General features: G+C 40.8%; 1 protein-coding gene across 2 annotated transcripts in view; it reads right to left on the bottom strand.

Moving 5' to 3' along the window:
• Positions 1-18,641, bottom strand: part of LOC137648912 (glucosidase 2 subunit beta-like) — a 100,301-nt gene that overhangs the window by 51,987 nt on the left and 29,673 nt on the right. For both annotated transcript variants that reach the window (XM_068382099.1, XM_068382100.1), the window contains exons 4-6: positions 12,145-12,447; positions 11,334-11,495; positions 10,101-10,166 (exon numbers count right to left, since the gene is read on the bottom strand). In XM_068382099.1, the coding sequence (XP_068238200.1) occupies positions 10,101-10,166; positions 11,334-11,495; positions 12,145-12,447 (531 nt within the window). The remainder of the gene's footprint in view (positions 1-10,100; positions 10,167-11,333; positions 11,496-12,144; positions 12,448-18,641) is intronic.

The following is an 18,641-nucleotide window of genomic DNA, read 5'->3' as shown; positions in this document are numbered from 1 at the left end:
TTTCACATTAGGCATGAATAAAACTGATTTCTACCTGAAGCACGCAATTCTCCCTTACATCAAAAGGTGATAATTGCGAAATGAGTCGTATAATGTAAGCACATTAGTACATGCAAAAATCAGTAAACATATATATAAAGTTAAAAAGGATCAGTGACTGGGGAGGAGACTAAACACTAGTTCATTAAAGACTACGTTTTCAATCTCTCACCGTACAGTGCCTTGGGACAGAATAAAAACTAAAAACGTTTTATCCTTTCTCCCCGTACAGAGACTTGGGACGAGAGTAAACTGAATCGAGAACAACGTTACTCGCTCCTAAACTCCCTTGGGACAAGAATAAAGATCGGATCGTTCTCTCTTCCTCTCTCTCTCTCTCTTGTCACATACAAGAGAAAAGCCCACTCACCCTTCGTCAATAAACAGGTTATTTGACCAAAGGAATAAACTGAAAGGACTAAGAAAATGAAAATTAACAAGTTCCTTTAAATTAGTATTTAAAACACTTCAGTTTGAAAGAAGAATGAACAAAACGTCAAAATCGATTTACTCTTTCTGCAAAGTGAAACCGTGATTCTCTCTTTCTCTATCGTAACGATAGAGCGCAAACTGCGTAGCATAAATAAACCAAACGTTAGTTCATCTTTGAAAAAAAAAAACAGCACGAAGACTATTCAAAGAATATCTTTCTTAAAATATTCTCTAAAAAATATTCATTTCATAACTCTTACAGAGCAAATGATTTAAACTTAACGAAAATAAAAGTTGAATGGGCTCAACGTTGTTTAACTTCGGTTTACAAGTTAGGACCGCCTACATCTCGGAGGTAAAGGCCGCATATAAACAAAAACATAAAATTTATCTTGATGTTTAGTATAAATGGAAAGCTAATCGAAGAGGCCTAATAAAGGCGGGTGAGATATAAAATATATAGAGGAAAATCTATAATTATCAACAATAATTTTTAACGTGATAAAATAATTACTAAAAGCCTAAAACACACTTCCGTACACTGAGGAAAGGGTCGGCCATCTTTACTCAATGGAAAAAAACCAGAGATAAAAAAACAAGGGCAAAACACTTTTACTCTCCTTTCAAAAGCATTTCTTTTGAGGATAGTATTGAATAATCCAACACGGCGAAAGCAATAAAACCAAAACCAAGTACTTCACCAATTCGGTAGAAAACTCGAGGTCATAAAGCGAGTGGAATCGACTTGTCGATGAAACCGACAGAGAAGAACTGGAGCTGTTTACATGTATATACGGTATCTGGCCGATAGTCGGCGCTGGTGGGCACACCCGCTACCTTCATGGCGATCGCTCGCGAGTTTTTGGGAATCTGTCGAGCCGTCGGAGACGTCAGCTATTATATATTCACCGGCTAAGTTTAATATTTAAAAGTTGATGTCTACAATGGAACTAAACTTTTCCAATTTTCTTTCCTTATACAGTAATTGTCCTAATCCTCTAGTGAAGTACTGTACTGGGATGTTATTATCATCATTATTATTACTAGCCAAGCTACAACCCTAGTTGGATAAGCAAGATGCTATAAGCCCAAGGGCTTCAACAGGGAAAAATAGCCCGGTGAGGAAAGGAAATAAGGAAATAAATAAATGATGAGAATAAATTAACAATAAATCATTCTAAAAACAGTGACGTCAAAACAGATGGAGGCATATGGCAATCCTACTGCATGGATATATCATATTCTCTTGTCTTTCAGTCTCGAAGTTGAAGCTAGTTTGAGAACCATTGGACATCCCTAGTTAGTGGAGTTGGGGGCATGTAAAGTAATACCTCATGTAATGAGTAACTCAGAATACAAGCAATTCGGCCAACAAGAATGAAAGTTCAAGTAAGTTAACGATTATTGTATTGGTCAGCAAGTGGTAAACAAGTATGAACAAGATCATCGCGTGATTCAAGTGACGAGTACAATTTTAATAACCTTCCATTAAACCGGACAGGACATAAGGATAAGGTCGAGTGGTTCCTCCACAACTAATGAAAGTGAGCGAAGCTTTCCCTTACTGAGACTTCTAGGGAAGGACCCTCATCATGGTCTTCGATAAGATCGACAGGCCCTGTTGGCAGTGCGTCTGGGGAGTCTGCTAGAGCAAAACCCCAATGAACAACTATTTTTCTAAAAATATTCCCTAATAGTGATAGAAAACTAATCTTGAAAAATAGTCACCAAACTGTTGAGAGGAAAAGAAAGTCTTTGTGACAATGACCTCATTGTGTCACTATGTATTGCGGAGGCTGCTTGAACTACCATATTATCAATTCTATCATGATCTACTAGGAAGAGGGCTCTTTGGATCCAGATTGCCAGCCCAGACTTCTGTCTTGGAATCAAGTAACTGTAGTTGTATCGAGCCAACCGGATCACAGAAATGCGAGTGTTTTGCAATGGGACGACCTGAAGTAATTCTAAAGAGCGAGGCCCAAGGAGAGACTATTGATTCTTAATGTGCCATGTACAGAGCCCCTACTAACTGGTACACCAAAATTGCTAGGCACAACATGAAGAGGTAGCTTAAAATTCAAAACAGGGAAAGTTAAGCTAGGATTTTCACCCTTGCCCGATAGCTTGTTGGCCTTTTGAGTTTGCCCAAATAAAGCAAAATCAGTAAAAGTTATAGAGCTCAGTACTATCAATTCCAACATGTTTGAAAATGGCAGATGTGGCATCACCAACATTGGTTTCACAAACATCAACGTGCCTGTTCTTCTCTGGAATTATAAGACGAATTTCCTTTTACAACCTAAACCTTTTATGTGAACAGCCACTAACTGAAGATAATTCTTCATAGGAGGCATTAAGAGAAGGAACTACCTTTTTCACAACGGTAATTCAAATAACATTTCTGCACCCAATATTTGGTGGAAAGAGAACGAAGATCAATATCAGAAATAACTCCCTTGAACAACCCTCACATGAAGACTTAGGAGCGATCCAGAAGAAGACATCCTCTTAATTTATTAGATAATTTGTTTTTTATAGAACTTCCTAGAAATGTTATTTTGATTATAAAATAAATTTTTGAATATACTTACCCGGTGATTATATAGCTGCAACTCTGTTGCTCGACAGACAACTCTACGGTAAAAACTCGCCAGCGATCGCTACACAGGTTGCGGGTGTGCCCAACAGCGCCATCTGTCGACCAGATACCCAGTTCTCAATGTAAACAAAGACTCAATTTTCTCCTCGTCCCACTGCGTCTCTATTGGGGAGGAAGGGAGGGTCATTTAATTTATAATCACCGGGTAAGTATATTCAAAAATTTATTTTATAATCAAAATAACATTTTTCAATATTTAACTTAGCCGGTGATTATATAGCTGATTCACACCCAGGGGGGGGGGTAGAGACCAGCAATATATATGTTTACACTTTTATGAGCAAAGAGTTTTTATTTCATTTTAGAAGTTATCAAAATAACAAAAACAAAATAAATAGGTACCTGGTAAGAAAGTCGACTTGAACAATTACTCTGCCTTTTAAGTACGTCTTCCTTACGGAGCCTCGCGATCCTCTTAGGATGCTGATCGACCCCTAGGATCTGAAGTATCAAGGGTTGCAACCCATACAACAGGACCTCATCAAAACCCCTAATCTAGGCGCTCTCAAGAAATGACTTTGACCACCCACCAAATCAACCAGGATGCGAAAGGCTTCTTAGCCTTCCGGACAACCCAAAAAACAACAATAAAAACATTTCAAGAGAAAGATTAAAAGGGTATGGAATTAGGGAATTGTAGTGGTTGAGCCCTCACCCACTACTGCACTCGCTGCTACGAATGGTCCCAGTGTGTAGCAGTCCTCGTAAAGAGACTGGACATCCTTTAGATAAAAAGACGCAAACACTGACTTGCTTCTCCAATAGGTTGCGTCCATTATACTTCGCAGAGATCTATTTTGCTTAAAGGCCACGGAAGTTGCGACAGCTCTAACTTCGTGTGTCCTTACCTTAAGCAATGCTTGGTCTTCCTCACTCAGATGTGAATGAGCTTCTCGTATTAACAGTCTGATAAAGTAGGATAAAGCATTCTTTGACATAGGCAAAGATGGTTTCTTAACTGAACACCATAAAGCTTCAGATTGGCCTCGTAAAGGTTTAGTTCGCTTTAAATAGAACTTAAGAGCTCTCACAGGGCATAAGACTCTTTCTAGTTCATTGCCTACCATATTCGATAAGCTGGGAATATCGAACGATTTCGGCCAAGGTCGAGAAGGCAGCTCATTTTTGGCTAGAAAACCAAGTTGTAGCGAACATGTAGCTTTCTCTGACGAAAATCCGATGTTCTTGCTGAAGGCATGAATCTCACTGACTCTTTTAGCTTTGGCTAAGCATACCAGGAAAAGTGTCTTTAAGGTGAGATCTTTCAGGGAGGCTGATTGTAGCGGCTCAAACCTGTCTGACATGAGGAATCTTAGTACCACGTCTAAATTCCAACCAGGTGTAACCAAACGACGCTCCTTCGTGGTCTCAAAAGAATTAAGGAGGTCCTGAAGATCTTTATTGTTGGAAAGATCTAAGCCTCTATGCCGGAAGACCGATGCCAACATGCTTCTGTAGCCCTTGATAGTGGGAGCTGAAAGTGATCGTCCTTTTCTCAGGTATAAAAGAAAGTCAGCTATTTGAGCTACAGAGGTACTGGTCAAGGATACAGATACTGACTTGCACCAGTTTCGGAAGACTTCCCACTTCGATTGGTAGACTCTAAGGGTGGATGTTCTCCTTGCTCTAGCAATCGCACTGGCTGCCTCCTTCGAAAAGCCTCTAGCTCTCGAGAGTCTTTCGATAGTCTGAAGGCAGTCAGACGAAAAGCGTGGAGGCTTTGGTGTACCTTCTTCAAGTGTGGCTGACGTAGAAGGTCCACCCTTAGAGGAAGACTTCTGGGAACGTCTACTAGCCATCGAAGTACCTCGGTGAACCATTCTCTCGCGGGCCAGAGGGGAGCAACTAGCGTCAACCTTGTCCCTTCGTGAGAGGCGAACTTCTGCAGTACCTTGTTGACAATCTTGAACGGTGGGAATGCGTAAAGATCTAGATGCGACCAATCTAGGAGAAAGGCATCTATATGTATTGCTGCTGGGTCCGGGACTGGTGAGCAATATATTGGGAGCCTCTTGGTCATCGAGGTTGCAAAGAGATCTATGGTTGGTTGGCCCCAAGTGGCCCAAAGTCTCTTGCATACATCCTTGTGGAGGGTCCATTCCGTTGGAATTACTTGCCCTTTCCGACTGAGACAATCTGCCATGACATTCAAGTTGCCTTGGATGAACCTCGTTACTAGTGATATGTTTTGACCTTTTGACCAGATGAGCAGGTCCCTTGCGATCTCGTACAACGTCAGTGAGTGGGTCCCTCCTTGCTTGGAGATGTACGCCAAGGCAGTGGTGTTGTCCGAGTTCACTTCCACCACTTTGCCTCGAAGGAGAGACCTGAAGCTTTTCAAGGCCAGATGTACTGCCAGCAGCTCCTTGCAGTTGATATGCATGATCCTTTGACTCGAGTTCCACAGTCCCGAACATTCCCGACCGTCTAATGTCGCGCCCCAGCCTACGTCCGATGCGTCCGAGAAGAGAACGTGGTTGGGAGTCTGAACAGCCAGGGGAAGACCCTCTCTTAGGTTGATACTGTCCTTCCACCAAGTCAGGCAAGACTTCATCTTTTCGGAAATGGGGATCGAGACCGCTTCTAGCGTCTTGTCCTTTTTCCAGTGAAAAGCTAGATGGTATTGAAGAGGACGGAGGTGTAGTCTTCCTAATGACACAAATTGTTCCAGGGATGATAGCGTCCCTACCAGACTCATCCACTTCCTGACTGAGCATTGTTCCTTCTTCAGCATGTTCTGGATGCATAATTGGGCTTGGCTTATTCTGGGGGCCGACGGAAAAGCCCGAAAAGCTAGACTGTGAATCTCCATCCCTAAATACACAATAGTTTGGGATGGGACCAGTTGTGACTTTTCCATATTGACAAGGAGACCCAATTCCTTGGTCAGATCTAGAGTCCACTTTAGATCCTTCAGACAGCGACGACTGGAAGAAGCTCTGAGAAGCCAGTCGTCCAAATAGAGGGAGGCTCGGATGTCCGATAAATGAAGGAATTTGGCTACATTCCTCATCAGCCTCGTAAACACAAGAGGAGCTGTGCTTAGGCCAAAGCACAGGGCTTGAAACTGGTAGACAACCTTTTCAAAAACGAATCTCAGAAAAGGTTGGGAGTCCGGGTGGATGGGGACGTGGAAGTAGGCGTCCCTTAGGTCTAAAGAGACCATCCAGTCTTCCCTTCTGACCGCTGCTAAGACTGACTTTGTGGTCTCCATGGAGAACGTCTGCTTTGTGACAAAGACATTCAGAGCACTGACGTCTAGCACTGGCCTCCACCCTCCTGTCTTCTTTGACACCAAGAAGAGTCGGTTGTAGAATCCCGGAGATTGAAGGTCCGAGACTTTGACCACCGCTCCCTTCTCTAGTAAAAGAAACACTTCCCGTTTCAAGGCTCGTCTCTTGTCTTCCTCTCTGTACCTGGGAGAGAGATCGATGGGAGACGTTGCTAGAGGGGGTTTCCGTACAAAAGTGATCTTGTACCCCTCTCCGAGCAACTTCACAGATTGTGCATCTGCGCCTCTCTTCTCCCAGGTCTGCCAGAAGTTCTTGAGTCTGGCTCCCACTGCTGTCTGAAGATGCGGGCAGTCAGACTCTGCCCTTATAGGACTTGGATCCTTTCTTCTTTCCTCGTTTCCCTTCGGCACGAGCACCTCCTCTGCTGGAGGCTCTGCCAAGAAAGGGCGGAATAAAACGGGACGCTGGAGTGTCCATCCTTGGTCTAGCTGACAAGGTAGGCAAAGGGGGAGCTTTGCGAGTGGAGGACGCAACAAGATCGTGAGTGTCCTTCTGCACCAATGAAGCGGCTATTTCCTTAATCAGGGCTTCTGGAAAAAGGCACTTGGAAAGAGGAGCAAAGAGAAGCTCAGATCTCTGGCACGGTGTAACTCCAGCTGAAAGGAATGAGCATAGGTTTTCACGCTTTTTAAGGACTCCGGACACAAATGATGCAGCAAGCTCATTAGACCCATCACGTACGGCCTTGTCCATGCAGGACATAATGAGCAAGGAAGTCTCTTTCTCTGTCGGAGAGATCTTTCTGCTTAGGGCTCCTAGACACCAGTCTAAGAAGTTAAAAACTTCGAAGGCCCTAAAGATACCTTTCAAAAGGTGGTCCAGGTCCGAAGATGACCAACATATCTTTGAGCGTCTCATGGCAAGGCGGCGGGGAGAGTCCACAAGACTTGAGAAGTCGCCCTGGGCAGAGGCAGGAACTCCCAAGCCGAGAACTTCTCCCGTGGCATACCAGACGCTCGATCTAGAAGAGAGTCTAGCAGGGGGAAAAGCAAAGGCTGTCTTCCCTAAACTCTTCTTGGACTGCAACCATTCTCCTATCACCCGCAAAGCTCTCTTGGACGAGCGTGCGAGGACGAGTCTAGTAAAGGCAGGAGTGGTAGACGGCATGCCTAACACAAACTCTGACGGTGGAGAACGAGGAGCCACAGAAACAAACTGGTCCGGAAACAGCTCTTTGAAAATGGCCAAAACTTTTCTAAAGTCCAAAGAGGGTTGAGTAGACTTAGGCTCGTCCAAATCTGATTGTGGTTCATCTATGTGTGCAGCAACATCATCATCAGAAAGTTCCTCATCCGACAACTGATGAGGAAACTGCAACGGAGTGGGTAACGGCTGGTTCGCTGAGTCCGGTCGCACGGGTGCATGCGTGACTGAGCCGGACGCAATGTCATGGAACTGCTGCCCAGTCTGTGAGCTGGCAACAACCATGGCAGCGCGGGGACGCACAGCGTCTACTCCAGACTGTCTGGACTGATGTGGGTGCGCAGTGGAAACCACACTGGGTTGCGGAGGTTGACGCACCGCGTCAAAACAAAGCAACTCTGACGGTTGTTGAACCTCCAGAACGTCAACGGCAACCTCCGTGCGTCGCTTAACGTCAACATGCGGCTGGCAGATCACACTGGAACGCATGGGTGGAGGAACTCTCTCAACTGGTGTGCGTGAGAAGGTTACCTCAGCGTCCACAGGACGCACAACCGATCGTGTGGAAGGTTGTAGGCTAGGTACTGCACTAGCTGGTGCGGCAGCAACCTTCTCCGCACGAAAGTCCTGCATTAGAGACGTCAGTTTAGACTGCATGTCTTGCAGTAGAGACCACTTAGGGTCTACGGGAGCAGGTGCGGCGACAGACGGTGTTACTGTCTGAAGCGGTACCGCTTTGCCTCTCTTAGGCGGTGAGCAGTCATCGGATGACGGCAGCGAGTCCGAACTGACCCAGTGGCTACAACCGGGCCGTTGGACTTGCGCTGAAGGGACCGACTTGCGTTTTAACGGTCGTGAGACCTTGGTCCAAGGTTTCTTGCGAGAAACACCTTCCGAAGACGAGGTATAAATGGGCTCTCTCGTCTTAGTTAGGTAGGAGCGATCTTGGGTAGATACGCCCGATACCACGGAGGGAACATCTGTTCGCTGATTAAAGCCTCTCGAACCCATTTGTCGTACGACATTGCTTCTCCCCTGGACTTGGGAGCTTGCAAGAGGTCCCGGACTAGGAGGACGACAGGCACGAACAGACGAACCCTCAAGCGCAACACTATCCACAACACTATCACTCGGCACTTTAGCACTTCCCACTGCACTTTTGCACTTAAGCTCCTTCACATCCGCCATGAGCTGATTACGGTCACTAGCAAGGGACTCAACTCTCTCACCCAGAGCCTGGATGGCACGCATCATATCAGCCATCGATGGTTCCTGAGTGCCAGGAGGGGGGTTAGGAGCAACCACTACAGGGGAAGGAATAGGTTGTGGGGCATGAGGAGAGGATATATCAATAGAACGAGAAGAACTTCTCCTAACTCTATCTCTCTCTAGCCTACGTGTATACTTTTGAAATTCGATAAAATCGAATTCCGAAAGGCCAACGCACTCCTCACACCGATCTTCCAATTGACAGGTTTTATCCCGACAATTGGAACAAACAGAGTGTGGGTCGATAGAAGCCTTCGGAAGACGCCTTGAACAGTCCCTAGCATTGCACTTCCTAAATTTGGGGACTTGTGAAGGGTCAGCCATTTTGAATTGGTCAAAGGGAAATTAAAAAAAAACTATCAAAAAGTCATCAACAAAGAATCCGTTATCAAAAAGAGTTCAAGGATTTGTGTGAAGAGAAACCCTGCACAGCGAAAGCTCAAAACTAGAATAGAGTACTTCACCAATTAGATGTGAAAAAAACTCCAGTTTAGCAACAGCGAGTAAGTACGTCTTGTCGACACCTCGACAGAGAGAAAATTGAGTCTTTGTTTACATTGAGAACTGGGTATCTGGTCGACAGATGGCGCTGTTGGGCACACCCGCAACCTGTGTAGCGATCGCTGGCGAGTTTTTACCGTAGAGTTGTCTGTCGAGCAACAGAGTTGCAGCTATATAATCACCGGCTAAGTTAAATATTGAAAAAAACATATTCACAATCTGAAAGACAAAGGGATATAATCTACCCACACGGTCGGATTATCATACAACGCTATTGATCCCGGTACTACACTCCAATGACAGGGTAATTATAAGGAAAGAAAACAGGAAATTTTTAGCTTAAGGGTGAAAGTCAACACTTAACCAGCTTCAAGAGAGAAGCGATATGAATGCCAGGTTACGTAGAAATAATCCGGCAATCAAAATGAATGATAATTTTCTAATGAGGTAACTACAAAGTAGTACCTTGCAATACTATTCCCATATAAAGTATCAAGTATCAATTGAGTTTAAATCTAATGTTACCAATATCTACCTAGGAAGACTTTATCAACCAAATTTTAATCTTAGTTTCCTCCTTTCCAGTGCCTTCTTCAAACCACACCAAACACCAACTCATTCATAAGAATAAAATGTCCATATGGACCTAGAAAACATTGAAAACGTAAAATAAACCTTACTGGTGTTTAAACAAATATTTAATAAAAAGAAACAACCATAACAGGATCAAGACTAAATAACATTAAAATACTAAGACCTACCTCCGGATCCAACTCAGGGTCCAAGTGTTCTAATTCAGTATCTTCATCTCCAGGTGCCTCGGCATCCTACGGGAAATTGATAAAACTATAAAACGAGACAAACTTATAAGCATTGTAAATACAACACCATCTACATATAGTGAGTCTCCTAGATATGCAAGAGAGGGTTCCCAGTTGAAAAGTTCTCAAGTCCAACATAATTATCTTCAGCCACCATACTGTCTAATGTTTTCAGTCAGCTGATTTTGCTACAGGTAGTGAAGTAGCTTACATGTGTCAAGAATTCATATGGATATTTGTACAAAATAAATTACTTTTAAAAATCAAATCAATTTGTTTTTAGTATGGATTGATTTCATGCAAGTTCTTATTTTTAATATCCGTAAGTTGAAAACTTTTCATCCCAGGTATTTTAGGTTTAAGGTCATTCATGAATGGCAGAGGCAATGGACAGTGACAATAACCTTGCAGGGCAATTTCCTAAAAACTAATTATATATATATAATATATGATCAGCACCAAGCCCCTCTCTACCCAAGCTAGGACCAAGGAGGGAAAGGCAATGGCTGCAGATGACTGAGCAGGTAGACCTACAGGCTCCCTCAAACACCCCCCCCCCCCTCCTTAGCTCACAAGGATGGTTAGGTTGAAGACACTACAAGATACTATTGAGCTTGAACGGGGCTTGAACAATAGTCTGGCAGATCGCCAGGCAAGGATGTTTCCAATAGGCCACCACAGTATGTATTGATATAGAAAATCACAATATAATTTGTATAACCACAAATACACTACAGGTAAAATACAAATGAACCTAAATCGTATAAAAGAATTATTCTTTATAACAATGTATACTAAAATGCATATTATCTACCTTGGGTTGTTGTGGCCTGATTGGTAACGTCTCTGTCTGGTGTTTGCCAGACGGGGGTTCGAGTCCCGCTCAGACTCATTAGTGCCATTAGTGTCTGCAACCTTACCATCTTTGTGACCTAAGGTTGGGGGTTTTGGGGGAGCCTATAGGTCTATCTGCTGAGTCATCAGCAGCCACTGCCTGGCCCTCCATGGTCCTAGCTTGGGTGGAGAGGGGGCTTGGGCACTGATCATATGATATATGGTCAGTCTCTAGGACATTGTCCAGCCTGATAGGGTAATGTCACTGTCCCCTGCCTCTGCCATTCATGAGCGACCTTTAAACCTTTAAACATCAACAAACTTCAATGATATACGTACCTCTTCCAATTCTATCGGAGGTGGTTCGAGACCGTCCGAAGGGGGCTCCTGGGTTGGGGGAACAAACATTCTGCGATCATATTTATAAACAGGCCGCACCATCTGCCATCCCGAGGTGATGAATGAATCCAAGTCCATGCTCTCCTCTAGTTTTAAATAGAACTGCAAAGATATTTTCATAAATTTAAAAGAATATACAAGATCTATTTGTAGACTATCATTTAAAAATGCAAGGTATTTGAAGGTAGTGAGCATCATCAACTATAGACTGTAGTCTACCATTACCCTTGATTTTACTTTCACTTTCCCTATCAATATCTTTATGCAAGAAGCTACAAAGTTAATTATTACCCTTGATTCTATTTTCATTTTCCCTATCAATATCTTAATGCAAAAAGGTACAAGGTCAATCATTAGCCTTGATTTTCCTTTCACTTTCCCTACCAATATCTTTATGCATAAAGCTACAGAGTTAATCATTACCCTAGATTCTATTATCATTTTCCCTATATCTTTATGCAAAAAGGTAAAAGGTCAATCATTACCCTTGATTTTCCTTTCACTTTTCCTATAAACATTTTTATGGTGGTTTAGCATTATATAAAACCTTCAAGTACCAACCAACAACTTGGTCCAAAGACGAGGTCCACATGTGGATATTGTTTCCTTGAGTGCTTCCACACTACAGAGTATTGTACTGTATGTCTTAAAGAACTTTACTTGGTTATCCTCTATCATAATAAATATATTTTTCTATCTCTTTCTGCTAAACATATAACATGATCCATTCAAAAGCAGCAGGAACACTAACCTTGGCCTCCTCTTCGGAAACCTCGCCGTCTCTGTTGGTGTCGAAAGTCTGACGAGACTGTAACTCAGCTACGGTTAACAATCCGTCGCCATCGTTGTCTAGATGGGTGAAGGCCTCTCTGGCTTCTGCTTCATCTTTGGCCTTCTGCTCCGCTTCTTTCTGCGCTTTTTTTTCAGCTTCTATAGCATTGTATTGCTCTAGGGCTTGTTTTTCTGGCTCCTCTGCTATTTTCTTAATCTCTTCCTTTTCTGACTTAATTTTTTCTGCTTCTTCTCTCTTCGTCTTCAACTCCTCTATCTTCACCTGTAATAAGGGTTTCAGTTTACTATGTTGTTTTACTGTATATGCTAAATTTTGAAGAGTTTTCCAAATTAAAGTGCCAAGAATACACTAAAATATTATACATATTCTAAACAGTACTACAATTGCAATATCTACATTTCTGTTGGGTGTTTTCAGTTTTAATTTCAGTGTGGTAATGAGGAGCTGGTGATCACTACCAATATCTGCACCTCTATAACTTCTTACATTTCTCAGAGTTAGCCCAATTTCAGTCTAATACTGTACATGTTTTTCATTTATTTCCAAAAAATATGCCAAAATGTTAAACAGGTTCCCATAACTTTAAAACAATTAAAAGAAAACATTTGCAACTTTGAATAAAGTCCACAGGAACTTTCACAATACCAAAAGGTTACTATACTAAAAACTTCAATGGCTTTCCATAAGATCTTTCCACATTCTTAAACAGGTTAACTATGAAAACTCTTTTATCAGAAAAGGCCATCTACGTTCATAGCATATCTTTACAAAGTACGGTAATTAGAATGCTGCATTTTGCTGTTTTTATTATTATTATTAATGGCGAGCGATTGTGACGCAGTTCCGGTAGGACCTGCTGCTTCCTCCTGTGACTTGGATGACAGTGGAGGTAGCAGCAGTAGGGGATTCAACGTTATGAAGCTTCATCTGTGGTGGATAATGGGGGAGGGTGGGCTGTGGCACCATAGCAGTACCAGCTGAACTCGGTTGAGTCCCTTGTCAGGCTGGGAGGAACGTAGAGAGGAGAGGTCCCCTTTTTTGTTTCATTTGTTTGATGTAGGCTACCCCCCAACATTGGGGGAAGTGCCTTGGTATATGTATGTATGTATGTATGTATTACTAAGCTACATCCCTAGTTGGAAACGCAGGATGCTATAAGCCCAGGGGCTCCAACAGGTAAAATATCATTGAGGAAGGGAAACAAGGAAAAATAAAATATTTCAAGAAGAGTATCAATATTCAAAAAAATATTTCCTACATAAACTATAAAAAAAAATTTTAAAAACAAAAGGAAGAGAAATGAGATAGAATAGTGTGCCCAAGTGTACCCTCAAGCAAGAGTGGAAGACCATGGTACCGAAACTATGACACTACCCAAGACTAGAGAACAAGGGTTTAATTTTGGAGTGTCCTTCTCCTAGAAGAGCTGCTGACCATAGCTAAAGAGTCTCTTACCCTTACCAAGAGGTAAGTGGCCTCTGAATAATTACAATGCAGTAACTAGGGACATTTAGCGTAAACAATCAAAATATCAATAGCTAACAAATATTTGTCAATTCATCAGCAAATTATCTCCTTCAACCATATATTGAACTTTCTCCATAAAGACTTGATGAAAAATCTCATCAAAAATCAAATTTCATCGCTTAGTGATAACAAAATTGGGATGGGATTTTAATTAACTAAAAGACTATAAGAAACATAACATGAAAGTTAAAAAACTATGCAACAATGAATACCTATTAAGCTGAAAGTGTTTAAAAAAGGTGACGAAAAAACTACTTAGAAGGTCAATAAGACCTATTAATCAGTCAATTCTTCAAGTGGTTGAAACTCTCTCGTACATAATATCTATCAACATTGATTGATATGCCATTCAGATAATAAATTTCTGATAAAAATCACAAGTAATAAAAATATATATCAACTCGTCCATAAACGTTTTAAACTTCAGGATTAACCACAATAATAATGTAAAGCAATTACACATCATTATTAAGTTTAAAATGTTTGACTCTGATTACAACACTTATAGGAGCAATGTTGGTCTTAAAGAAGTAATCAACCACTTCATCTTAAATAGACAAGGTGTTACCAAAATGCAGACGGTCAAAAATGAAATATGCAGTCACAAATTTGTTATTTGGATGTAAAAGCTGTGGTTCTTTATATGAAATGAGCTTGGGGACCATCAAGCAAATAAATCAATGGATTTGTCTTTTTGTTTTTGTTTTTATTATTATTATTATTATTATTACTATGTAAGGTACAACAAAGCCCTCAGAAAGATATTGGGAGTTAAATGGCGGGACAGGATTAGAGATGAAACTATAAGAGATTACTCGAGTGCCATGCGTGGATGAGATCATGATGAGGGGTAGATGGAGATGGTTTGGCCATGCTCTTTGCACTCCCCAAGAGAGATTAGCTCACCAAATGTTCAGCTGGGCTCCACAAGGCACCAGAAGAGTTGGAAGACCCAGGCCTACATGTCTGAGGACTATGACACGCGAAGTAGGAGATGAAGAATGGAGAAGTATTGAATTAAAAGCTCAAGATAGAGACGACTGGTGGAATCTAACCGAGGCCCTTTGCATAAATAGACGTAGGAAGAGGAGATGAAGCTACAACCCTAGTTGGGAAAGCAGGATGCTATAAGCCCAAGGGCTCCAACAGGAAAAAAATAGGTCAGTGAGGAAAGGAAATAAATAAACTACTAGAAAAGTAATGAACCATTAAAATATTTTAAGCACATTAATAACATTAAAACAGATCTTTCATATAAAAATCATAAAAAGAGACTTCTGTCAGCCTGTTTAACAAAAAAACATTTGCTGCAACCCTGAACTTTTTTAAACATTATAGCTAATAGGATTACTCAAATACCATAATTAACCCTTTTACCCCCAATGAAAGTACTGGTACATTTCACAAAACTCATCCCTTTACCCTCATGGACGTACTGGTACGTCCTTGCAAAGAACTGCTATGTACATTTTTTTTTTTTTTTTTTGCATATTTTTGATAACTTTATGAGAAACTTCAGGCATTTTCCAAAAGAATGAGATCAACCTGACCTCTCTATGACGAAAATTAAGGCTGTTAGAGCAATTTAAAAAACATATATTGCAAAATGTGCTTGGAAAAAAAAAACACCTGGAGGTTAAGGGTTGGAAAGTTCCAAATAGCCTGGGGGTAAAAGGGTTAATAAGAGAAAAATAATAAAAAGCAATTCACTCTAAAGTGAAAATAACATTAGTGTAAATTTTAAAAACAGGAAACACACACAAGTCCCTACTAGAATCACTAGCAACCTGTAAAATAAATAGGAGAAAATGTAACAACAAAGTTCAAACAGTGCTCAAAACTTAACCGAAAAAGTAGGCATACAAAAAATCAATCCAATTCTACAATACCACACACTATTTACTGTGCACTGGCCCACAACCTTCAGACAAAAATCATGATAATTCGCTGTGATGATCTTGCCGAGTTTCAGTTAAATACCTAGATTGTAATACTAGGGGATTCAGCGTTATGAAGCTTCATCTGTGGTGGATAACAGGGGAGGTTGGGCTCTGGCACCCTAGCAGTACCAGCCGAACTTGGTTGAGTCCCTTGTCAGGCTGGGAGGAACGGAGACAGGAAAGGTCTCTTCATTGTCATTTGTTTGATGTCGACTTCCCCCAAAATTGGGGGAAGTGCCTTGGTATCTGTATGTATGTATGTATGTATGTAATACTGGTCATCATCCTTAGCAGATTTAATGTTACAACTGCTTTCATGTTGGGGGGTATAAAATAATACATACATTGGAAAAGCTAAGCTAAGTTGGTTGCAGTTTGTAGGCTACCTGCAAGTAAGGGAGGTCTCTACTTTGATCTAAAGGCGACTATCAAAATATTTCCTTAAAGGCTAAGTACCAAAAAGTTTAGTGATTTGCAACTTCTTTTTATTATAAGCAAGATTTGGAAGACGTTTGGATTGACTAACAAGATTTTGAACTTCGTACTTAACTATCAAAATGTGGCAACTTGACAGGTTAAATCAATCTTCTGCAAAACCATTCTAATTTTAACCATAGGTGATTTACCAACTGTTTCATTGTCCACTGAATGTTCAAATTCTTTTTGTGCAGTGATGGAAAAGGCTTATTGTGTAAATATTACTACACCATCTAAAACACAGTATGCTGAAATGGTGCTAGCAAATGTGAAATCCCAACACATCAGTATTTTCCAAATAAGAATGCTTATAAAAAAAATATAAGAACCAGTACAAATCATCATGTCCTTGTCCTTGGACCTTGTAACAGGGCAATCATTTTGTGTGCATTGTCTACAGTGTGCATCACACATCACAAGAAAAGCAATACTGAAGATTGATTCTACTATCCAATCACTCCGGTGCTTGGAGTCTTCTGGATTTAACTTCTCCTTCCTTTCAGTTTGTTATTCTAAGTGAACTGAAAGTTATTAATGTATGAAACTTTCCACGGATAATTAAGAATGATCAATACTATGCATAACTCATTAAAACAAATGAATTTCCTTTTTTTTTTCTCTAACATGCAAAACCCATTCAGCATAAGTTTATATAAATTCATCATAATATTTAACAATGGTACAAGCCTGCATGAAAGTGAAGGTGAAACTAAAGGTAATATAATATCCTTATGCAATGCAATCAACATCTAATGGCAAACAATAATCTGAAGTATTGCTATGTGTATGCAGTGTTGTGTGACAAATTTTGAAAATGAAAATAATAATGCCGCACGGCTGAGTATACAAACACATTACCAAACTAACATCTTGCTTCTCACACGCATTTTTCAACACCTAGCGAAATTACTCAGAAAAGCTATCCCGTAGTCACGAAAATCCACACTTAGCCTCCACCGCTTGCCAAACCTTAAGAACACCAGGCCGTACATACAAGAGACCTATTTCGGTTACGCAAATTTCTGTAGTCTTGTCTAAATTGCCTTGCTTTTCTTCCTTCCAATACAAAATCCTCTCTTTTCTCATTAGAGGGATGAATGTGTTCTCTTGACCAAGCTTCACTCTTCCTCTTAATTTGAAGTTTACGTCTATTCACAGTTTCCCTGATATTTTTCCTGAAGACCTACTTTTCAGGAAAGTACATGAATAGAGTATCAAAATAATGGCACTTCAGGGTTGTATTACAAAATCTTTTATTACTAATATGACTTTCAGAAACCAAAATTGTTAACGTATGCGTTTCCGGAATAGCAAATTGCGCATTCCTATTGAATTTTAAAAAGATTTAAAAACAAAATTAATAAATACCAAGCAGTGAGTGATATAAAAGTGATTTTTTTTTAAAGGAAATTTTTGTATGTGAGGACAGTCAAGTTCCTTAATAACCGAGAATCATCTTAGATTTACCAGAAAAAAAATGAGAGAGAGAGAGAGAGAGAGAGAGAGAGAGAGAGAGAGAGAGAGAGAGAGAGAGAGAGAGAGAGAGAGAGAGAGAGAGAGAGAGAGTTAAATGAAGACCTCTTAGCCCAAACAATCTACAAATAAGAAAAACTTTACCGAGGACAATTCAACACACTGCAAATGCTATAAGAAAGGAAAACCAGCGTGACAGATATATCAGGTCTGCATAAAAACATATTCCCTTGAGAAATACTCTTGAGAAATAGTATTAATGCAATGTACTATTATCACAACAGATTGCTAAACTATAACCCTAGTTGGAAAAGCAGGATGCTATAAGCCAGGGGGCCCAACAGGGAAAATAGCCCAGTGAGGAAAGGAAACAAGGAAAATATTTCAAGAGCAGCAACGGCACCTAAATAAATATTTTCTATATAAACTAAAAACTTTTACAAAAACAAGAGTAAGAGAAATAAGATACAATAGAGTACCCGAGTGTACCCTCAAGGAAGAGAACTCTAACCCAAAACAGTGGAAGACCATGGTACGGAGGCTATTGCACTACCCAAGACTAGAGAACAATGGTTTGATTTTGGAGTGTCCTTCTCCTAGAAACTCTGCTTACAATAGCTAAAGTCTCTCTTCTACCCTTACCAAGAGGAAAATTGTCAGGTGTATGGGGACAGAGGAAAATCTGTAAGGAATAGGCTACACTTTTTGGTGTACGTGTAGGCAAATGAAAAATGAACCGTAACCAGAGAGATGGGTCCAATGTAGTACTGTCTGGCCAGTCAAAGGACACCATAACTCTCTGGTGGTGGTATCTCAACGGATGGCTAGTGCCCTAAATGTAACATTCTCAATCTTATATTATCTGAATATATGGAAAGGACTAGATTATTCTTGGATAAATGGGATTAAATATTTCAATCACCTATAATCATCTGAATGGAGAATAATTCTGTTTACTTAGCATCATTTTAAAAACCAAAAGTCAACATAAAATAGTAGAGCAGAAGAATATGGAAAAAGAAAAAGAGAAAGATAAAA

This window comes from Palaemon carinicauda, chromosome 10 (genome assembly GCF_036898095.1).
Source record: "Palaemon carinicauda isolate YSFRI2023 chromosome 10, ASM3689809v2, whole genome shotgun sequence".
In the NCBI taxonomy this organism is placed as follows: Eukaryota; Metazoa; Arthropoda; class Malacostraca; order Decapoda; family Palaemonidae; genus Palaemon; species Palaemon carinicauda.
Note: the sequence above shows the minus strand (reverse complement) of the source record. Positions and strands in the feature narration are given on the sequence as shown.